The following is a 23,136-nucleotide window of genomic DNA, read 5'->3' as shown; positions in this document are numbered from 1 at the left end:
GAAAAAATCAAGCAAAACAGTAAATATATTGAACACAGTATGTCTCTAAATTTAAGTGAAAATTCTTCACAGATATTGAGAATACATTCCACATCACCCCACCGGAATGAGGTTTCCTGCGCTCACGGCCCGGAGCGAGTCCACATAGATCCACTCCATGGCGCGGTACGGAGCCAATAGCTTGCAGTAGTACACGCCCCCGTAGGTGCCGCGAGTCGTCACGAGGGAGGGGGATGTTACCTCCAGTGCATTCACAGTTTCCTTCGACTCCAAGTTCCTTGCAAACCATTGGGCGCCATTACCGGTTTTAACGTCGTTTTTGAAAACCATTCTCCTCACTGCACGTTTCTGGTAGCGAGTCCTAGCCACGCTGGAGGAAGAGCTGAGAGCCAGTTGTAAAGCAGCCTGTGTAGAGAGTCAACACACCATGTACAACAATCTCCATACAGCGTCACGCCTTGTACAACTATTGCCATACAGAGACATACCATGTACAACAATCTCCATACAGGGACACACCATGTACAACAATCTCCATACAGAGACACACCATGTACAACAATCTCCATACAGAGACACACCGTGTACAACAATCTCCATACAGAGACACACCATGTACAACAATCTCCACACGGAGACACACCATGTACAACAATCTCCATACAATAACACCCCATGTACAACAATCTCCATACAGAGACACACCATGTACAACAATCTCCATACAGAGACACACCATGTACAACAATCTCCATACAGAGACACACCATGTACAACAATCTCCATACAGCGTCACGCCATGTACAACAATCTCCATACAGAGACACGCCATGTACAACAATCTCCATACAGAGACACACCGTGTACAACTATTGCCATACAGAGACACACCATGTACAACAATCTCCATACAGAGACACACCATGTACAACAATCTCCATACAGAGACACACCATGTACAACAATCTCCATACAGAGACACACCATGTACAACAATCTCCATACAGAGACACACCATGTACAACAATCTCCATACAGAGACACACCATGTACAACAATCTCCATACAGAGACACACCATGTACAACAATCTCCATACAGAGACACACCATGTACAACAATCTCCATACAGAGACACACCTTGTACAACAATCTCCATACAGAGACACACCATGTACAACAATCTCCATACAGGGACACACCATGTACAACAATCTCCATACAGAGACACACCATGTACAACAATCTCCATACACAGACACACCATGTACAACAATCTCCATACAGAGACACACCTTGTACAACAATCTCCATACAGAGACACACCATGTACAACAATCTCCATACAGGGACACACCATGTACAACAATCTCCATACAGAGACACACCATGTACAACAATCTCCATACAGAGACACACCTTGTACAACAATCTCCATACAGAGACACACCATGTACAACAATCTCCATACAAAGACACACCATGATGCTGAGTACAGTAAATAACAAACATTATACATGATAATTATGAGAAATGTTTACAAAAATACGAATCATGTTTGCAGTCAGAACTAATCATATTCAACCAACTCGAGATGCAGCAGCAATAATGTTGCCTTGCACTTTATACGCTTGGTGTCTAAATCAAATTCTTTCAAAGTACATTAAACTTTGGTTTTTGTTGTTCATTTTATGAAGAATAGTCCGTGGATTATGATCAGTGTACATTTGTATAGGAAACATCTGTCGTACCCGAGTACACTTCAAATTGTTGCAAAGCTTACAACAGAGCAAGAGGTTCATTTTGAATGGTGGAATAATTTCTCTGATGTTTGTCAAATTTTCGTGAATAATAACAAACAGGCTAATGAAACTCTTATGCTTCTTTCTGCTATGGGATGTCTGCTCAAGCACCAATGTCCCTGCATCTACAGCTACTTTGAAAGATTTTTTAAAGTTTGGTGCCCTGAGAACAAGAAAATTCATGAGAATGGCTTTAATTTTCTCAAAAGCAGACTGAAAATTGCTGTCCCAAACAAATTTCACCTTTGTGCCCAGCACATCAGTGAGAGGGGCCACCACGTGTGAGAGATTTGGACAAAATCGACAGCAGTAACCAGCCATACCCAGAAATCTCAAAAGTTCCTTTTTGTTTTGTAGATCTAGGAATTTTGAAATAACTTCCATCTTTGGCCTATAACATGACCTTAACATTGTACATGTGCCTGTACAAATTCTAACAGTCAACTTGGCTTCAGTGAGTCTCTCGAAGAAGGCACGGATCCTCTTCAGGTGTTCGTTCCACTCCATGGAATGATAGATGACATCATCAACGTTGGCTTCGGCACCCTCAAGATTGGCTGTGATGTCAGTGTCCCGCATGTACTGAATCTCCTTCTTCAGAACTTTAAGCTAGATTGGATTCATCCGGTAGGGATGTTGTTTCACAGGCACAGCGTCACCCACATCTACATCATGAAATATGTTTACACACCACATCTGTACGGCCAGGTACATCCATTAACAAGTGAGCAAACTCTTGAATTAACTCTGACACTTGGATGTTTTGCTCAGATGACAAATGACTTAACTTAGCATCTAAGTTAGCTAACACTTCAGAAATGTTAAGTTAGGGCTCGCATAATCAGCAATGCCATCAAACTTGACAAACTCTCAGTTATCATCAGCATCACAGCCTGATGCAATATGCATAGGAGAAACAGTGGCAACACACTAAGTAGGTCCAATGTCATTTCTTTCATGATACTTTCTAATCATATTGACATGACAAAGCTGTGTCTTTTTACGACGGCCTGGTGTTTGTACAGCATAGTCAATATCACTGATTTTTCTGTCAAAACCATACAGACCGTTGTACCTAGCATGTACTGATTGACCAGGGATTGGCAAAAACACTATGACTTTATCGCTAGGACTGACATTTCTCGCGTGAGACTTTTTGTCATAATGTATTTTGTCCTTGGATCCCTTCAAGTTTTCCCTAGCAACTTCACAAGTTTTTGAGAGCCTAGCCCGAAATGATGAGACATACTCCAACAATCTCATTTCAGACATCTTTCAGCCAATGCTCCTTCAAATGCCTTAAAGCTCCACGGTATGGCCAAAGGCAAGGTCAAAAGACCTAGGGACTCCTGAACTGACTCCATCATAGCAACAACACCAAATGAATGCCTTCATCAAATTCCTTCTCAGTCTCAAAACAGTAGGTCCGTATCATATTCTTAAGAGTCTGATGAAATCTCTCTAAAACCCCTTGAGATTCAGGATGATATACACCAGACTTAATCTGAGTGGTGAAGAACTATACAAAAGCCTTCATAATAACTTGAGCTGTAGTTTTCCATAAAGGAATAGCCTCTGGAATCCTTGTGAAAGTACACATAACAGTGAGCATGACTTAGTTTTAGGCAAAAGGACCAACACAATCAATGATGACTTTATTGAATGGTTACCCCAAAGCTGGAATGGGTTCAAAGGTGTGCCTTGGATTTGCTAATAAGGTTTAATAACCATTTGACAAACGTGGCACGTTTTGCAAAATTCAGACCCATCATGCCGCGAATGAGGCCATAAGAAACGGGACAGATATTACCCAATATATCCACTGTAATTGAACTAACTGCCCCCTACCCAGAACTGGTTCCTCAAGCGCCAAACTGTCAGAATTTTTAGTACTTTCCTTTAAAAAGAGAATGAACCATAAAAGTGCCAGCCAACTCAGAACTGGAATCATTCTCAGAAGAGCTTTGTTTAGCCATAGCACGAGTAACATCACCCGAAGGAAAAATTACTGGAATTTCTTTTTCAAGATTTTCAGTACCTTCCGAAGTGCTTGGCTCAGGACAAATAACAGGATCCCCCAACCACCTCCCCCCTACCAAATAATTCCCAATGAGCTTGTCTACACCTTTAACAGGTAGGGGTTCTACAACACCCACCTTGACCAACCCAGACACCAAACCTGTCTTCAAATTCACAAAATGGAAAGGTTCACTGGTATAGCCACATAGAACCCTCTAACCAAACCTCAGGGTCATCTGATGACTCCTCAGAAAGTGGTAAATTACCATCCAAAATTAGAGTTTGAAGAGCACCAGTATCCCTCAAAACGGTAACGGGCTTAACAGTGGAACTGTCAGCTTATCTGACACAAACCTTTACTTTCATAAGGTAAGTACTCCTCTCACCACAGACACCTCAAACGACAGACTTTGATTACTCGTCTACATCAGCTAACTCATCATTAGCCGAACCCTAAAAGGCTGTGACTTGACATTCACAAAAGCATTCGGGGAAGAATACCTGTTTTTGAAAGCGAGCTTTATACACTCAGAAATTATATGCCCTGGCTTACGGTAATATCTACAAGTAGGCGTAAATCTAGAGGTATCGTTAGACCAACTGGAGTAGATGTTTTGTCAACAAACTCAGAACCAGACTTGTTAGAACTAGATCAACTCCTGTAACTCCTGTCTGTAACTCCTGCCTGTAACTCCTGCCTGTAACTCCTATCTGTAACTCCTGCCTGTAACTCCTGCCTGTAACTCCTGCCTGTAACTCCTGCCTGTAACTCCTGCCTGTAACTCCTATCTGTAACTCCTGCCTGTAACTCCTGCCTGTAACTCCTATCTGTAACTCCTATCTGTAACTCCTGCCTGTAACTCCTGCCTGTAACCCCTGTCTGTAACTACTATCTGTAACTCCTGCCTGTAACTCCTGCCTGTAACTCCTGCCTGTAACTTCTGCCTGTAACTCCTGCCTGTAACTCCTGCCTGTAACTCCTGTCTGTAACTCCTATCTGTAACCCCTGCCTGTAACTCCTGCCTGTAAGCTTCAGAAACCAATTCATAAGCCTTCAAAACTTCAGCCAAATAAACAACCTGATAATCAGGACGCCTATCAATGGGTAAAGTACAATAAACGTCTTGAGCATTTACCCTAAACACACTTTGCAACAACATGGTCCACTGATCCTGTGGCCACTTGAAACTGTATACTGCCTTTTCAAAATGTAGGAAAGCCTTCTCCACATCACATTCAGAGAATTGCAGAACAAGTCTAATCTGCTTGGAAAGATCAACCGATCCATCACATCACCTGTTGAGATACGGGGAGAGATATCATTCTGTAATTCAATTTGCTTCAGCTTAATTTCTTTATCGGTTTCAATTTCTACTTGCTTACTCGGAAATTCACTGTCTTCTTTTTCTTTCTCGGCTTCCAATTTCAAAATTTCTTTTTCATTCTTAACCTCAATTTCTTTAAGCCAAAATTCTTTCTTATTCTCAACTTCGATTCTTCTCCTTTCTTTACATTTCTTAAGACGAATTTCAATAGCCAAATTTTCTCTTTCAAATTGTAATTTCTTCAAAGCCAAAACATCAGTCTTTTGTTCAAGCAAGGCAAAAGCATCTTCATTCAAAATGTTTTCCCCAATAAGGTAAGTTATCAAGATGTTCTTGCCATCATCCTTAAGCATACCCGATTTGATATCAAGTTTGTAATGTTTGGCCAATTCGACCAGTTCAGACTTTTTGAGCATACAGGCTTGTTTCGTTGGCTATTCACAAAATACCACAGTGATTGTTGGCTTCTCACAATATAAGACAATAAAATGTTTCTCCAAATTTGTGTACAAATACTTTGTGATATATTTAATTTCTATCCCGGACGAGCCCCCAATTTCTGTTACGTGTCGATTCCCAAATTGATACACAATCTACAAATGTATTACAAAATTCACTAGGTTTACAAATAATTACAAATTACTGCACAACAATTACAATGGCAGTACACAATAGTGAGTGAGTGAGTGAGTTTGGTTTTACGCCGCTTTTAGCAATATTCCAGCAATATCACGACGGGGGACACCAGAAATGGGCTTCACACAATAGAGAGGTAATACAATATTCAATGGCAAATATATAATATGATGGCAGTGTTCAGTATCAACTCAAAAAATAGCAAAAGTAATAATAGTATATTCACCCAGCGGCGACAGTTGTCAAACTTCAGAGATGAGCCTTGGCAGGGAATCAGGGTGGGGGATCTTCTCACGGACGCTAGTCTTGATGTTTGTTTGTTTGTTGTTTAACGCCGCACTCAGCAATATTCCAGCTATATAATGGCGGTCTGTAAATAATCGAGTCTGGGCCAGAAAATCCAGTGATTAATATCATGACCATCGATCTACGCAATTGGGATCGATGACATGCATCAACCACTTCAGCGAGCCTGACCACCCGATCCCGTTAGTCGCCTCTTACTACAAGCATAGTCGCCTTTTACAGCAAGCATGGGTTCGTTAAGACCTATTCTGCCCCGGATCTTCACGGGTCTTGATGTTATGAAATGTGTGAGGGACGAAATGTATGAGAAAGACGAGAGGCACAGTCGTGTCCCCTTATGTACAGTCTCACCAGCTTCTGGACATTTCTACACAGTGCCATCACCAGTGTAGCGGCACTAGAACATCACAGAATATTCCACCTATGTCCACGGTACACCGGAAGTTTACACGCGATTCTAGCATCTAAATATAGACACTTCCTCAAAACTGCTTTCATTAAACAGTACTACATTCCTGACAACTAATCACTGTCCAAACACAATACAACGAGCATCTACCGAATCTCAACAGAAACAATGGAACACAGCTACAATCACTGTTCAACAACAAAATACACTGCATATAAAGTGTATATACTGCCTGTCTTCCTCAGGCTAGCTGACTCCACTGTGAAGATGTTATTAACCTTAGATGACGCCACGAGAGGCACGTAGTTAACCAAAGCTGGACACACGAAAAGGATGGCGTAAACCCAGCTTGATCAGGGCGCACGTGAAGTTACGGGCACCAACATGGATCTATTCAATAAATGAACAGTCAACACATAATTCTTGTCCATCGCTAGAAACATTTCTTTGAAAAAACTCGAGCAAAACAGTACAACACATTTAATTCAGCATATGACAACTAAATTTGAATGAAACACTCTTCACAGATAATGTGAACACATTCTCCATCACCCCACTAGACTGGGGGATTTCCCTGCGCTCACGGCCCGGAGCGAGTCCACATAGATCCACTCCATGGCGCGGTACGGAGCCAGGAGCTTGCAGTAGTACATCCCCCCAAAAGACGAGATGAAGGTGTTGAGACTCGTCACAAGGGAGGCAGAAGTTACTTCCAGCTCAGTCGCAGATTCCTTTAACTCCAACTTCCATCCTACCCATTGGATGCCAGTGCCAATTTTAACGTCGTCTTTGAAAACCATTCTCCTCACTGCACGTTTCTGGTAGCGAGTCCTAGCCACGCTGGAGGACGAGTTGAGAGCCAGTTGGAAAGCAGCCTGTGTGTAGAGGGTCAACACACCATGTACAACAATCTCCAAACAGAGACACACCATGTACAACAATCTACATACAACGTCACGCCATGTACAACAATCTCAATACAGAGACACACCTTGTACAACAATCTCCATACAGAGACACACCTTGTACAACAATCTCCATACAGAGACACACCATGTACAACAATCTCCATACAGCGTCACGCCATGTACAACAATCTCCATACAGAGACACACCTTGTACAACAATCTCCATACACAGACACACCATGTACAACAATCTCCACACAGAGACACACCATGTACAACAATCTCCATACAGAGACACACCATGTACAACAATCTCCACACGGAGACACACCATGTACAACAATCTCCATACAGAGACACACCATGTACAACAATCTCCATACAGAGACACGCCATGTACAACAATCTCCATACAGAGACACACCATGTACAACAATCTCCATACAGAGACACACCATGTACAACAATCTCCATACAGAGACACACCATGTACAACAATCTCCATACAGAGACACACCATGTACAACAATCTCCAGACGGAGACACACCATGTACAACAATCTCCATACAGAGACACACCATGTAAAACAATCTCCATACACAGACACACCATGTACAACAATCTCCATACAGAGACACACCATGTACAACAATCTCCATACAGAGACACACCATGTACAACAATCTCCATACAGAGACACACCATGTACAACAATCTCCATACAGAGACACACCATGTACAACAATCTCCAGACGGAGACACACCATGTACAACAATCTCCATACACAGACACACCATGTACAACAATCTCCATACACAGACACGCCATGTACAACAATCTCCATACACAGACACACCATGTACAACAATCTCCATACACAGACACGCCATGTACAACAATCTCCACACAGAGACACACCATGTACAACAATCTCGATACAGAGACACACCATGTACAACAATCTCCAGACAGAGACACACCATGTACAACAATCTCCATACACAGACACACCATGTACAACAATCTCCATACAGAGACACACCATGTACAACAATCTCCATACAGAGACACACCATGTACAACAATCTCCATACAGCGTCACACCATGTACGACAATCTCCATACAGAGACACACCATGTACAACAATCTCCATACAGAGACACACCATGTACAACAATCTCCACACAGAGACACACCATGTACAACAATCTCCACACAGAGACACACCATGTACAACAATCTCCATACAGAGACACACCATGTACAACAATCTCCATACAGAGACACACCTTGTACAACAATCTCCATACAGAGACACAGCATGTACAACAATCTCCATACAGAGACACACCATGTACAACAATCTCCATACAGAGACACACCATGTACAACAATCTCGATACAGAGACACACCATGTACAACAATCTCCATACAGAGACACACCATGTACAACAATCTCGATACAGAGACACGCCATGTACAACAATCTCCATACAGCGTCACACCATGTACGACAATCTCCATACAGAGACACACCATGTACAACAATCTCCACACAGAGACACACCATGTACAACAATCTCCATACAGCGTCACGCCATATACAACAATCTCCATACAGAGACACACCATGTACAACAATCTCCAGACGGAGACACACCATGTACAACAATCTCCATACAGAGACACACCATGTACAACAATCTCCATACAGCGTCACGCCATATACAACAATCTCCATACAGCGTCACGCCATGTACAACAATCTCCATACAGAGTCACACCATGTACAACAATCTCCATACAGAGACACACCATGTACAACAATCTCCATACAGAGACACACCATGTACAACAATCTCCATACAGAGACACACCATGTACAACAATCTCCAGACGGAGACACACCATGTACAACAATCTCCATACACAGACACACCATGTACAACAATCTCCATACACAGACGCGCCATGTACAACAATCTCCATACACAGACACACCATGTACAACAATCTCCATACACAGACACGCCATGTACAACAATCTCCACACAGAGACACACCATGTACAACAATCTCGATACAGAGACACACCATGTACAACAATCTCCAGACAGAGACACACCATGTACAACAATCTCCATACACAGACACACCATGTACAACAATCTCCATACAGAGACACTCCATGTACAACAATCTCCATACAGAGACACACCATGTACAACAATCTCCATACAGCGTCACACCATGTACGACAATCTCCATACAGAGACACACCATGTACAACAATCTCCATACAGAGACACACCATGTACAACAATCTCCACACAGAGACACACCATGTACAACAATCTCCATACAGACACACCGTGTACAACAATCTCCATACAGAGACACTCCATGTACAACAATCTCCATACAGAGACACACCATGTACAACAATCTCCATACAGCGTCACGCCATGTACAACAATCTCCATACAGAGACACACCATGTACAACAATCTCCATACAGAGACACACCATGTACAACAATCTCAATACATCGTCACACCATGTACAACAATCTCAATACATCGTCACACCATGTACAACAATCTCCATACAGAGACACACCATGTACAGCAATCTCAATACAGACACACCATGTACAACAATCTCCATACAGCGTCACGCCATGTACAACAATCTCCACACAGAGACACACCGTGTACAACAATCTCCATACAGAGAAACACCATGTACAACAATCTCCATACAGAGACACACCATGTACAACAATCTCCATACAGAGACACACCATGTACAACAATCTCCATACAGCGTCACGCCATATACAACAATCTCCATACAGCGTCACGCCATGTACAACAATCTCCATACAGCGTCACACCATGTACAACAATCTCCATACAGAGACACACCATGTACAACAATCTCCATACAGAGAAACACCATGTACAACAATCTCCATACAGCGTCACACCATGTACAACAATATCCATACAGAGACACACCATGTACAACAATCTCCATACAGCGTCACACCATGTACAACAATCTCCATACAGAGACACACCATGTACAACAATCTCGATACAGAGACACACCATGTACAACAATCTACATACAACGTCACGCCATGTACAACAATCTCCATACAGAGACACACCATGTACAACAATCTCCATACAGAGACACACCATGTACAACAATCTCCATACAGAGACACACCATGTACAACAATCTCGATACAGAGACACACCATGTACAACAATCTACATACAACGACACGCCATGTACAACAATCTCCATACAGAGACACACCATGTACAACAATCTCCATACAGAGACACACCATGTACAACAATCTCCATACAGAGACACACCATGTACAACAATCTCGATACAGAGACACACCATGTACAACAATCTCCATACAGAGACACACCATGTACAACAATCTCCATACAGAGACACACCATGTACAACAATCTCCATACAGCGTCACGCCATGTACAACAATCTCCATACAGAGACACACCACGTACAACAATCTCCATACAGAGACACACCATGTACAACAATCTCCATACAGAGACACACCATGTACAACAATCTCCATACAGAGACACACCATGTACAACAATCTCCATACAGCGTCACACCATGTACGACAATCTCCATACAGCGTCACGCCATGTACAACAATCTCCATACAGAGACACGCCATGTACAACAATCTCCATACAGCGTCACACCATGTACAGCAATCTCCACACAGAGACACACCATGTACAACAATCTCCATACAGCGTCACACCATGTACAACAATCTCCATACAGCGTCACACCATGTACAACAATCTCCATACAGCGTCACGCCATGTACAACAATCTCCATACAGCGTCACGCCATGTACAACAATCTCCACACAGAGACACACCATGTACAACAATCTCCGTACAGCGTCACACCATGTACAACAATCTCCACACAGAGACACGCCATGTACAACAATCTCCACACAGAGACACACCATGTACAACAATCTCCATACAGCGTCACACCGTGTACGACAATCTCCATACAGCGTCACGCCATGTACAACAATCTCCATACAGCGTCACACCATGTACAACAATCTCCATACAGAGACACACCGTGTACGACAATCTCCATACAGAGACACACCATGTACAACAATCTCCATACAGAGACACACCATGTACAACAATCTCCATACAGAGACACACCATGTACAACAATCTCCATACAGAGACACACCATGTACAACAATCTCCATACAGAGACACACCATGTACAACAATCTCCATACAGCGTCACACCATGTACAACAATCTCCACACAGAGACACACCATGTACACAATCTCCATACAGCGTCACACCATGTACAACAATCTCCATACAGCGTCACACCATGTACAACAATCTCCATACAGACACACCATGTACAACAATCTCCATACAGAGACACACCATGTACACAATCTCCATACAGCGTCACACCATGTACAACAATCTCCACACAGAGACACACCATGTACACAATCTCCATACAGCGTCACACCATGTACAACAATCTCCATACAGCGTCACACCATGTACAACAATCTCCATACAGACACACCATGTACAACAATCTCCATACAGCGTCACACCATGTACAACAATCTCCATACAGCGTCACACCATGTACAACAATCTCCATACAACGTCACACCATGTACAACAATCTCCATACAGACACACCATGTACAACAATCTCCATACAGCGTCACACCATGTACAACAATCTCCATACAGAGACACACCGTGTACGACAATCTCCATACAGAGACACACCATGTACAACAATCTCCATACAGAGACACACCATGTACAACAATCTCCATACAGAGACACACCATGTACAACAATCTCCATACAGAGACACACCATGTACAACAATCTCCATACAGCGTCACACCATGTACAACAATCTCCACACAGAGACACACCATGTACACAATCTCCATACAGCGTCACACCATGTACAACAATCTCCATACAGCGTCACACCATGTACAACAATCTCCATACAGAGACACGCCATGTACAACAATCTCCATACAGAGACACACCATGTACAACAATCTCCATACAGAGACACACCATGTACAACAATCTCCATACAGAGACACACCATGTACAACAATCTCCATACAGCGTCACACCATGTACAACAATCTCCATACAGAGACACACCATGTACAACAATCTCCATACAGAGACACACCATGTACAACAATCTCCATACAGAGACACACCATGTACAACAATCTCCATACAGAGAAACACCATGTACAACAATCTCCAGACAGAGACACACCATGTACAACAATCTCCATACAGAGACACACCATGTACAACAATCTCCATACAGAGACACACCATGTACAACAATCTCCAGACAGAGACACACCATGTACAACAATCTCCAGACAGAGACACACCATGTACAACAATCTCCATACAGAGACACACCGTGTACGACAATCTCCATACAGAGACACACCATGTACAACAATCTCCATACAGAGACACACCATGTACAACAATCTCCATACAGAGAAACACCATGTACAACAATCTCCAGACAGAGACACACCATGTACAACAATCTCCATACAGAGACACGCCATGTACAACAATCTCCATACAGAGACACACCATGTACAACAATCTCCATACAGAGACACACCATGTACAACAATCTCCATACAGAGACACACCATGTACAACAATCTCCATACAGAGACACACCATGTACAACAATCTCCATACAGAGACACACCATGTACAACAATCTCCATACAGAGACACACCATGTACAACAATCTCCATACAGAGACACACCATGTACAACAATCTCCATACAGAGACACACCATGTACAACAATCTCCATACAGAGACACACCATGTACAACAATCTCCATACAGAGACACACCATGTACAACAATCTCCATACAGAGACACACCATGTACAACAATCTCCATACAGAGACACACCATGTACAACAATCTCCATACAGAGACACACCATGTACAACAATCTCCATACAGAGACACGCCATGTACAACAATCTCCATACAGAGACACACCATGTACAACAATCTCCATACAGAGACACACCATGTACAACAATCTCCACACGGAGACACACCATGTACAACAATCTCCATACAGAGACACGCACATTGTTGAGACACGCACAATGAGCATGAAGAAGACGGGTTTGGGTCCTGATTTTCACAGACAGTTGTTACCACAAGTCAACTGGGCGGCCCACGTGATCACATTCAAACAGGAACACGTATATCTCTCACCTCGTTGATGTCTTTGCACGTGATAGAAGGGGCGGACCCGGCCTTGACCCCCGACAAAGATTTCACGACAGCTTCACGTGTCTTCATCTTGGCCTCGAGTTGGTCTGGGGATGCTTTGTTTGTGGAGACATCCAGGGGGTTGAAGGGCAAGGCCACGTGGGTGACGGTATCGACGTTGTTGGTGCCCGTCTGTGCCTTGGCCAGCACAAACTGAGCCTCGCCGTCCTCCTTGTTCGTGATCTGATATACACAGATATACTACAGTTGACCTGTGTGTGATATACACAGATATACAACAGTTGACCTGTGTGTGATATACGCAGATATACTACAGTTGACCTGTGTGTGATATACACAGATATACTACAGTTGACCTGTGTGTGATATACACAGATATACTACAGTTGACCTGTGTGTGGAATACACCGATTTACTACACCTGACCTGTGTGATATACACAGATATAGTACAGTTGATATGTGTGTGATATACACAGTTATACCACAGTTGACCTGTGTGTGATATACACAGATATACTACAGTTGACCTATGTGTAAAATATACACAGTTATACTGCAGCAAACCACAGTTAACCTGTGTGTGATATACACAGATATACTACAGTTGACATATGTGTGATATACACAGATATACAACAGCATACCACAGTATACTTGTGTGATACAGACATAAAATTATATGGGGGAGTGAACATTTATCACACGATGTACATGTTTAATACCCATAGTTTTAGAAATAACCGATTTAATAAAAATGGCATTTGCAGTTGTGCAAAGAATGACTTCACGCGCACCAGTGTATTCCTTACGTCATCCGAACGGCATCGTTGACGTCATTCGAGCCTTATTGTGACATGATGTCTGAATGACCTCAAAATGGAGTTCAAAAGGATTAAAAAATAATGGCTAATAATGACATCAAAACACTCGCATGTGTGTCAAACTGATTCTACGAAACTCAAGCAAGAATTCATGCATTACACTTACTCGCGTTCAGGAAATTAAAGATTTCTGACATTCATTTCATCAGTATGTGCAAAGATTGTGCAAGTATTGGAACCTCTTCTACTTCATAGAAGTACATCATGATATACATGGATATACATCAGTAAACCTCTCCCATATGATATACATGGATATACATCAGTAAATCTCTCCCATATGATATACATGGATATACATCAGCAAAACGTCTTCAGTGTGATACACGTGGATATACACCAGTAAAACCACTCTAGTTGAACTGTATGGAGCTTACTAATTGTAGCAATCTCGTTAAAGTAGACAGAGACAACCAGTTGATATACTCTCTGACTGCTCGCCTACCTTCAGCGTCTTGGCGATGTCGCCTAGCAACAGTTGCTGGGCGCGGATGGTCCAGCCGGACACCTTCTGGTCATTCACGTCGAGGGTCTTGAGGTCCAGCAGTGGCTGTGGCCGGGAGGAGAGTGGGGTTAGTCTTGTTTGTTAGTTAGTTTGTTGTTATAAATAGAGTCTGGACCAGAGCATCCACTGATTGACATCATAAACATCGATCTACGCAAATGAGATACGATGACATGCATCAATCAAGTCAGCGAGCCTGACCACCCGCCTCTTACGACAAGGAGTTGCTGAAGACCAATTCGTACGGGGATCTTTATGGGCCATCATGTACATTAGTGCTGAATACTGTATCATCATGTACAGCAGTGTCGAACACAGTGTCGTCATGTACTGAGTATCAAACACAGTGTCGCCATGTACAGTAGTGTCGAACACAGTGTCGCCATGTAAAGCATTGTCGAACACAGTGTCGTCATGTACAGTAGTGTCGAACACTGTGTCGTCATGGACAGTAGTGTCATACACAGTGTCGCCATGTACAACAGTGTCGAACACAATGTCGTCATGTACTGAGTATCAAACACAGTGTCGCCATGTACAGTAGTGTCGAACACAGTGTCGCCATGTACAGTAGTGTCGTCATGTACAGTAGTGTCGAACACAGTGTCGCCATGTAAAGCATTGTCGCCATGTACAGTAGTGTCGAACAGAGTGTCGTCATGTACAGTTGTGTCGAACACAGTGTCGTCATGTACAGTAGTGTCGAACACAGTGTCGCCATGTACAGTAGTGTCGCCATGTACAGTAGTGTCGTCATGTACAGTAGTGTCGAACACAGTGTCGTCATGTACAGTAGTGTTGTACACAGTGTCATCATGTACAGTAGTGTCAAACACAGTGTGGCCATGTACAGTAGTGTCGAACACAGTGTCGCCATGTACAGTAGTGTCATCATGTACAGTAGGGCCGAACATAGTGTCGTCTTGTACAGTAGTGTCGAACACAGTGTTGTCATGTTCAGTAGTGTCGAACACAGTGTCGCCATGTACAGTAGTGTCATCATGTACAGTAGGGCCGAACACAGTGTTGTCATGTACAGTAGTGTTGTACAAAATGTTGTCGTGTACAGTAGTGTTGTACACAGTGTCGTCATGTACAATAGTGTTGTACACATTGTTGTCATGTACAGTAGTGTTGTACACAGTGTCGTCATGTACAGTAGTGTTGTACACAGTGTCGGCATGTACAGTAGTGTTGTACACAGTGTTGTCATGTACAGTAGTGTTGTTTACAGTGTCGTCATGTTCAGTAGTGTTGTACACAGTGTCGCCATGTACAGAAGTGTTGTACACAGTGTTGTCCTATACAGTAGTGTTGAACACAGTGTCGCCATGTACATTAGTGTCGAACACACTGTCGTCATGTACAGTAGTGTCGAACACACTGTCGTTATGTACAGTAGTGTCGAACACAGTGTCGTCATGTACAGTAGTGTCGAACACAGTGTCGTCATGTACAGTATTGTCATACACAGTGTCGCCATGTACAGTAGTGTCGAACACACTGTCTTCATGTACAGTAGTGTCGAACACAGTGTCGTCATGTACAGTAGTGTCGAACACAGTGTCGCCATGTACAGTAGTGTCGTCATGTACAGCAGTGTCGAACACACTGTCGTCATGTACAGCAGTGTCGAACACAGTGTCGCCATGTACAGTAGTGTCATCATGTACAGTAGTGTCGAACACAGTAACGCCATGTACAGTAGTGTCGCCATGTACAGTAGTGTCGAACACAGTGTCGTCATGTACAGAAGTGTCGAACACAGTGTCGTCATGTACAGTAGTGTTGAACACAGTGACGCCCTGTACAGTAGTGTTGTACACAGTGTCGTCATGTACAGTAGTGTCGAACACAGTGTCGTCATGTACAGTAGTGTCGAACACAGTGTCGTCATGTACAGTAGTGTTGTACAGTAGTGTCGCCATGTACAGTAGTGTCGAACACAGTGTCGTCATGTGCAGTAGTGTCGAACACAGTATCGTCATGTGCAGTAGTGTCGAACACAGTGTCGTCATGTGCAGTAGTGTCGAACACACTGTCGTCATGTACAGTAGTGTCGAACACAGTGTCGTCATGTGCAGTAGTGTCGAACACAGTGTCGCCATGTACAGTAGTGTCGAACACAGTGTCGTCATGTGCAGTAGTGTCGAACACAGTGTCGTCATGTGCAGTAGTGTCGAACACAGTGTCGTCATGTACAGTAGTGTCGAACACAGTGTCGCCCTGTACAGAAGTGTTGTACAGTAGTGTCGCCATGTACAGTAGTGTCGAACACAGTGTCGCCATGTACAGTAGTGTCGAACACAGTGTCGTCATGTGCAGTAGTGTCGAACACACTGTCTTCATGTACAGTAGTGTCGAACACACTGTCGTCATGTACAGCAGTGTCGAACACACTGTCGTCATGTACAGCAGTGTCGAACACAGTGTCGTCATGTACAGCAGTGTCGAACACAGTGTCGCCATGTACAGTAGTGTCGAACACAGTGTTGTCCTATACAGTAGTGTCGAACACACTGTCGTCATGTACAGCAGTGTCGAACACAGTGTTGTCCTATACAGTAGTGTCGAACACACTGTCGTCATGTACAGCAGTGTCGAACACAGTGTTGTCCTATACAGTAGTGTCGAACACACTGTCGTCATGTACAGCAGTGTCGAACACAGTGTTGTCCTATACAGTAGTGTCGAACACACTGTCGTCATGTACAGTAGTGTCGAACACACTGTCGCCATGTACAGCAGTGTCGAACACACTGTCGTCATGTACAGCAGTGTCGAACACAGTGTAGCCATGTACAGTAGTGTCGTCATGTACAGTAGTGTCGTCATGTACAGTAGTGTCGTCATGTACAGTAGTGTCGAACACAGTGTCGCCATGTACAGTAGTGTCGTCATGTACAGTAGTGTCGAACACACTGTCGTCATGTACAGTAGTGTTGAACACACTGTCGTCATGTACAGTATTGTCGAACACAGTGTCGCCATGTACAGTAGTGTCGAACACAGTGTCGCCATGTACAGTAGTGTCGAACACAGTGTCGCCATGTACTGAGTGTCGCCATGTACAGTAGTGTCGAACACAGTGTCGCCATGTACAGTAGTGTCATACACAGTGTCCCCATGTACAGTAGTGTCGAACACAGTGTCGTCATGTACAGTAGTGTCATACACAGTGTCGCCATGTACAGTATTGTCGAACACAGTGTCGCCATGTACAGCAGTGTCTAACACAGTGTCGTCATACAATAAATACCTTGACCACTGCTTTGTCCAACAAGACTGAACCATTAAATGTTTACTTTCATGATGCGACTTGTAGCCGCATACGCCTGCTTGAGCGCGACCTTGGCCTTCGAGACGTCGGTCTGCGGCTGTTGAAGCGTTGCTACCAGGAAGTTATTGCAGTGCTGCGCAATCACTTTGTGCGCACTTGATTCAGTGACCTCTGCGGCCAGGTCCTCCTTGACGACCCCCGAGGGCATGGTGCCTGACGCGAACTGGGCGTGGTTGATGCCAGACATGATGACGACAGGGGTGCGGTACATAGCGTTGGCGTCCTTAGCAACGTCGCTCTGCAACTCCCTGGAATCAGTTTTACGTGCACGTCGTGCATACAGTACCCGGCTGGTGATAGGGGTTAAACAAACTTACACAGGGTGACGTGACGGGGGTTTAAGCAAACATACACAGGGTGACGTGACGGGGGTTTAAAGAAACTTACACAGGGTGACGCGGCGGGTGTGTTTGTGTGTGTGTGCGTGCGCGCGCGCGTGCGTGCGCGCGTGTGTGCGTGTGTGTGTGCGTGCGTGCGTGCGTGCGTGTGTGTGCGTGTGTGTGTGCGTGTGTGTGTGTGTGTGTGTATGTGTGTGGTAAAACAAGCATACACAGGGTGACGTGACGAGAGGTTAAAAGACATACACAGGTTGACGTGACCAGAGGTTAAAGAGACATACACAGGGTGACGTGACGAGAGGTTTAAAGACATACACAGGTTGACGTGACGAGAGGTTAAAAAGAGACACACACAGGATGACGTGACGAGAGGTTAAAGAGACATACACAGGTTGACGTGACGAGAGGTTAAAGAGACATACACAGGTTGACGTGACGAGAGGTTAAAGAGACATACACACGTTGACGTGACGAGAGGTTAAAGAGACATACACAGGTTGACGTGACGAGAGGTTATAGAGACATACACAGGTTGACGTGACGAGAGGTTAAAGAGACATACACAGGTTGACGTGACGAGAGGTTAAAGAGACATACACAGGTTGACGTGTCGAGATGTTAAAGAGACATACACAGGTTGACGTGACGAGAGGTTAAAGAGACATACACAGGTTGACGTGACGAGAGGTTAAAGAGACATACACAGGATGACGTGACGAGAGGTTAAAGAGACATACACAGGATGACGTGACGAGAGGTTAAAGAGACATACACAGGATGACGTGACGAGGGGCTCAACAAACATAAACAGGTTGACATGACGGGATTTTAAACATAGGACGTAATCTCTAAATAAAGCAAATTCTCACATTGGGGCTAGTAACGTATACGTCTGTTGCAATGATTTGTAAACGTTCTAGATTGGGGAGCAATTAATGGTACGAAAAGGACGAGAAATTAAAAGTACATATGTGAAAAGGATAAAGAGCAGGGCGGGATTTTGGTCGCATTTTCATGTTTGTAGTACTCGTCGTTAAAAAGATCATCAGTGCAGACGGTGTTGACGTAGTGCATGGAACTCACTGGAAGGTGTCTGCGATCCTGGTGATGCGTGTGTTGCCGTCCAGGTCGCCGGAGATAGTGAGGACAGGAAGAGGGTACTGGGACAGGGGATTCCCCTTGGTGATGTAGGACGCCAACAGCAGGATGCCCTTTAACTGTTTGGCATGAGATTTCCCATGGTTCCCAACGAAGACGCCTGTTGAGAGAGAGAGATACTCTTATTTGAAAGTGATTTTACATTCAGTAGAACAGTTGTAAATATGAATGCAGAAAGTGTCCGTGGCAGCAAATGATTGACTTGCTCGTAAAAGAGACGTCGAGTGATGTCGTGGCCAAATTTGAACAACTGTCAACTTTCCATAATGGTTTTAATCGTTCGAGAAGTTTCTGTAATGTACAGTTTCTCGAAGGCTGGCTGAACCATTAAAGCAGCGGCAAGAGAGAGATTCGAGATCTTTTTCGACCTCACTTATTTCTAATCTACTTGCTACGTGTGGTTTGTATTACTGTTTGGAAGCATCGCATTCCTACCAGCTTCCAAAGCCATTCTTGATTCAAGAAGGCTTCTTTCAAGACATTCCGACAAAATTCTCCCCGACTACTTTTCTAGGTTTGTCAGCACCATAACCGTGCTCGTGGGTTTCACCGAAGTGGTAAATGTCTGAGACCTGCATCACTTCGGGCTTTCCTCCCACATTAAGTTGACACGCCGTGATATAACTGGAATAATGTTAAAAGCGGCGTTAAACCCAACTCACTCACTCAGTCATGTATTGTCAATTTTACTGATTGCCTAATTCAGTTCTCTGCAAATCCTTAGTTGGCCTCTGTGTTTTAGTTTTAACGCAACATCACTCAAGATTATCAAATAAAATTGGTTTAACGAGCGAGTGATTACTATTGTAACAAATATGTACATATGTGATTCTGCAAAAGTTGACCACCCAAATACCTCCGAGACTGTGTCCTGCCAGGAAGACGTTGTCGGAAGTCATTCCTTTCTTCCGGAGCTGCGCAATGGCGTCCGTGACAGCCCCCGACAGTTGTAGGGGGTTTGGGAGATCGGCGATAAACTCCGCCAGAACAACTACCCAGAGTTTCAGAGGAGACGACGTCTGTATTTCCTGCCCTGTGTTGGACAAAGAATGTTAAAACACGTTGTTGATCTTAGCATTAGTATTTTATGCAGCCCCAAGTACATGTTTCCTTGTTGTTATATATACCATATATCTACATGTGTAATTCTGTCCTCGGTGTTATATATAACATATATCTACATGTGCAATTCTGTCCTCGGTCTTATATATAACATATATCTACACGTGTAATTCTGTCCTCGGTGTTATATATAACATATATCTACATGTGTAATTCTGACCTCGGTGTTATATATAACATATATCTACATGTGTAATTCTGTCCTCGGTATTATATATAACATATATCTACATGTGTAATTCTGTCCTCGGTGTTATATATAACATATATCTCAGGTGTAATTCTGACCTCGGTGTTATATATAACATATATCTACATGTGTAATTCTGTCCTCGGTATTATATATAACATATATCTACATGTGTAATTCTGTCCTCGGTGTTATATATAACATATATCTACATGTATATATCTGACCTCGGTGTTATATATAACATATATCTACATCTGTATATCTGACCTCGGTATTATATATAACATATATCTACATCTGTATGTCTGACCTCGGTATTATATATAACATATATCTACATCTGTATATCTGACCTCGGTATTATATATAACATATATCTACATCCTTTTTACATCTGCTCACGGCACCTCGAGGGACCTTCCATGAGAGACTAGTCTTCTGACCCAGCTAGCGACCTACCTAGTGGGATATACTGTTCTCCCTTCACGTAGGCCCCGGGCACGATGATCAAGGCAGCCTCGGGGCCTGGTTTGGCCTGGGGGGTCAGGATGTGAGGGGTGACGGCTAGGGCCACGCCCAGGACGGAAGTCAGCAGCAACAGAGAGGCCGTCATCTTGGGAACTGATCCAGTCAATGTGGGAAGCGGAAAGAGCTTGCCACAATGTTTTTGAAGGTGTTACTTATGTAAACTGATAAGGCTGGGTAATTAGACATCTGTCGGAGGACATTCGTCCTAGTTTCCCTAGTCGTCTGAGATTGTCGAAAACATCCGATAGCGTAAAGGTTAAAACACCCATTTCTTTTAAAACGGCACTTTTATATGTCACATGATATACTACATGTCAAAATAATCAGTTGTCAGGTATATGCACTATACGTTCAGGGTATATCAAAGTGTCACATCGTACACCTGTCTCAACCTGCGTCAGGTATATGCACTATACGTTCAGGGTATATCAAAGTGTCACATCGTACACCTGTATGAACCTGCGCCAGGTATATGTACTATAAGTTCAGGGTATATTAAAGTGTTATATTGTACACCTGTATTAACCTGCGTCAGGTATATGCACTATACGTTCAGGGTATATCAAAGTGTCACATCGTACACCTGTCTCAACCTGCGTCAGGTATATGCACTATACGTTCAGGGTATATTAAGGGTTACATCGTACACCTGTATGAACCTGCGCCAGGTATATGTACTATAAGTTCAGGGTATATTAAAGTGTTATATCGTACACCTGTATTAACCTGCGTCAGGTATATGCACTATACGTTCAGGGTATATCAAAGTGTCACATCGTACACCTGTCTCAACCTGCGTCAGGTATATGCACTATACGTTCAGGGTATATTAAGGGTTACATCGTACACCTGTATGAACCTGCGCCAGGTATATGTACTATAAGTTCAGGGTATATTAAAGTGTTATATCGTACACCTGTATTAACCTGCGTCAGGTATATGCACTATACGTTCAGGGTATATTAAGGGTTACATCGTACACCTGTATTAACCTGCGTCAAGTATATGCACTATACGTTCAGGGTATATTAAGGGTTACATCGTACACCTGTAATAACCTGCGTCAAGTATATGCACTATACGTTCAGGGTATATTAAGGGTTACATCGTACACCTGTATTAACCTGCGTCAAGTATATGCACTATACGTTCAGGGTATATTAAGGGTTACATCGTACACCTGTATTAACCTGCGTCAAGTATATGCACTATACGTTCAGGGTATATTAAGGGTTACATCGTACAC

At 43.4% G+C, this 23,136-nt stretch overlaps 1 protein-coding gene across 2 annotated transcripts; it reads right to left on the bottom strand.

The window, feature by feature from the left end:
- Positions 1 to 7: 7 nt before the first annotated feature.
- LOC124121713 lies at positions 8 to 22,053 on the bottom strand. Of its 2 annotated transcripts, none has more exons than XM_046484768.2 (7): positions 21,822 to 22,053; positions 20,904 to 21,080; positions 19,973 to 20,147; positions 18,517 to 18,799; positions 15,152 to 15,256; positions 13,806 to 14,045; positions 8 to 405 (listed from the first exon to the last, which is right to left on the bottom strand). In XM_046484768.2, the coding sequence occupies exons 1-7, from the start codon at positions 21,973 to 21,975 to the stop codon at positions 94 to 96; spliced, it is 1,446 nt and encodes a 481-aa protein (XP_046340724.2). In that variant the 5' UTR covers positions 21,976 to 22,053; the 3' UTR covers positions 8 to 93. The 2 variants fall into 2 exon arrangements, with proteins under 2 accessions (XP_046340724.2, XP_046340723.1); XM_046484767.2 differs by lacking the exon at positions 8 to 405 and adding an exon at positions 6,962 to 7,371 and having other exon boundaries at positions 21,822 to 22,051.
- Between the last annotated feature and the right edge of the window lie 1,083 nt (positions 22,054 to 23,136).

The sequence above is a fragment of the Haliotis rufescens genome, unplaced genomic scaffold (assembly GCF_023055435.1).
Source record: "Haliotis rufescens isolate VD_foot unplaced genomic scaffold, xgHalRufe1.0.p SCAF_6, whole genome shotgun sequence".
Taxonomy (NCBI): domain Eukaryota; kingdom Metazoa; phylum Mollusca; class Gastropoda; order Lepetellida; family Haliotidae; genus Haliotis; species Haliotis rufescens.
This window is presented reverse-complemented; position numbering and strand designations above follow the sequence as displayed.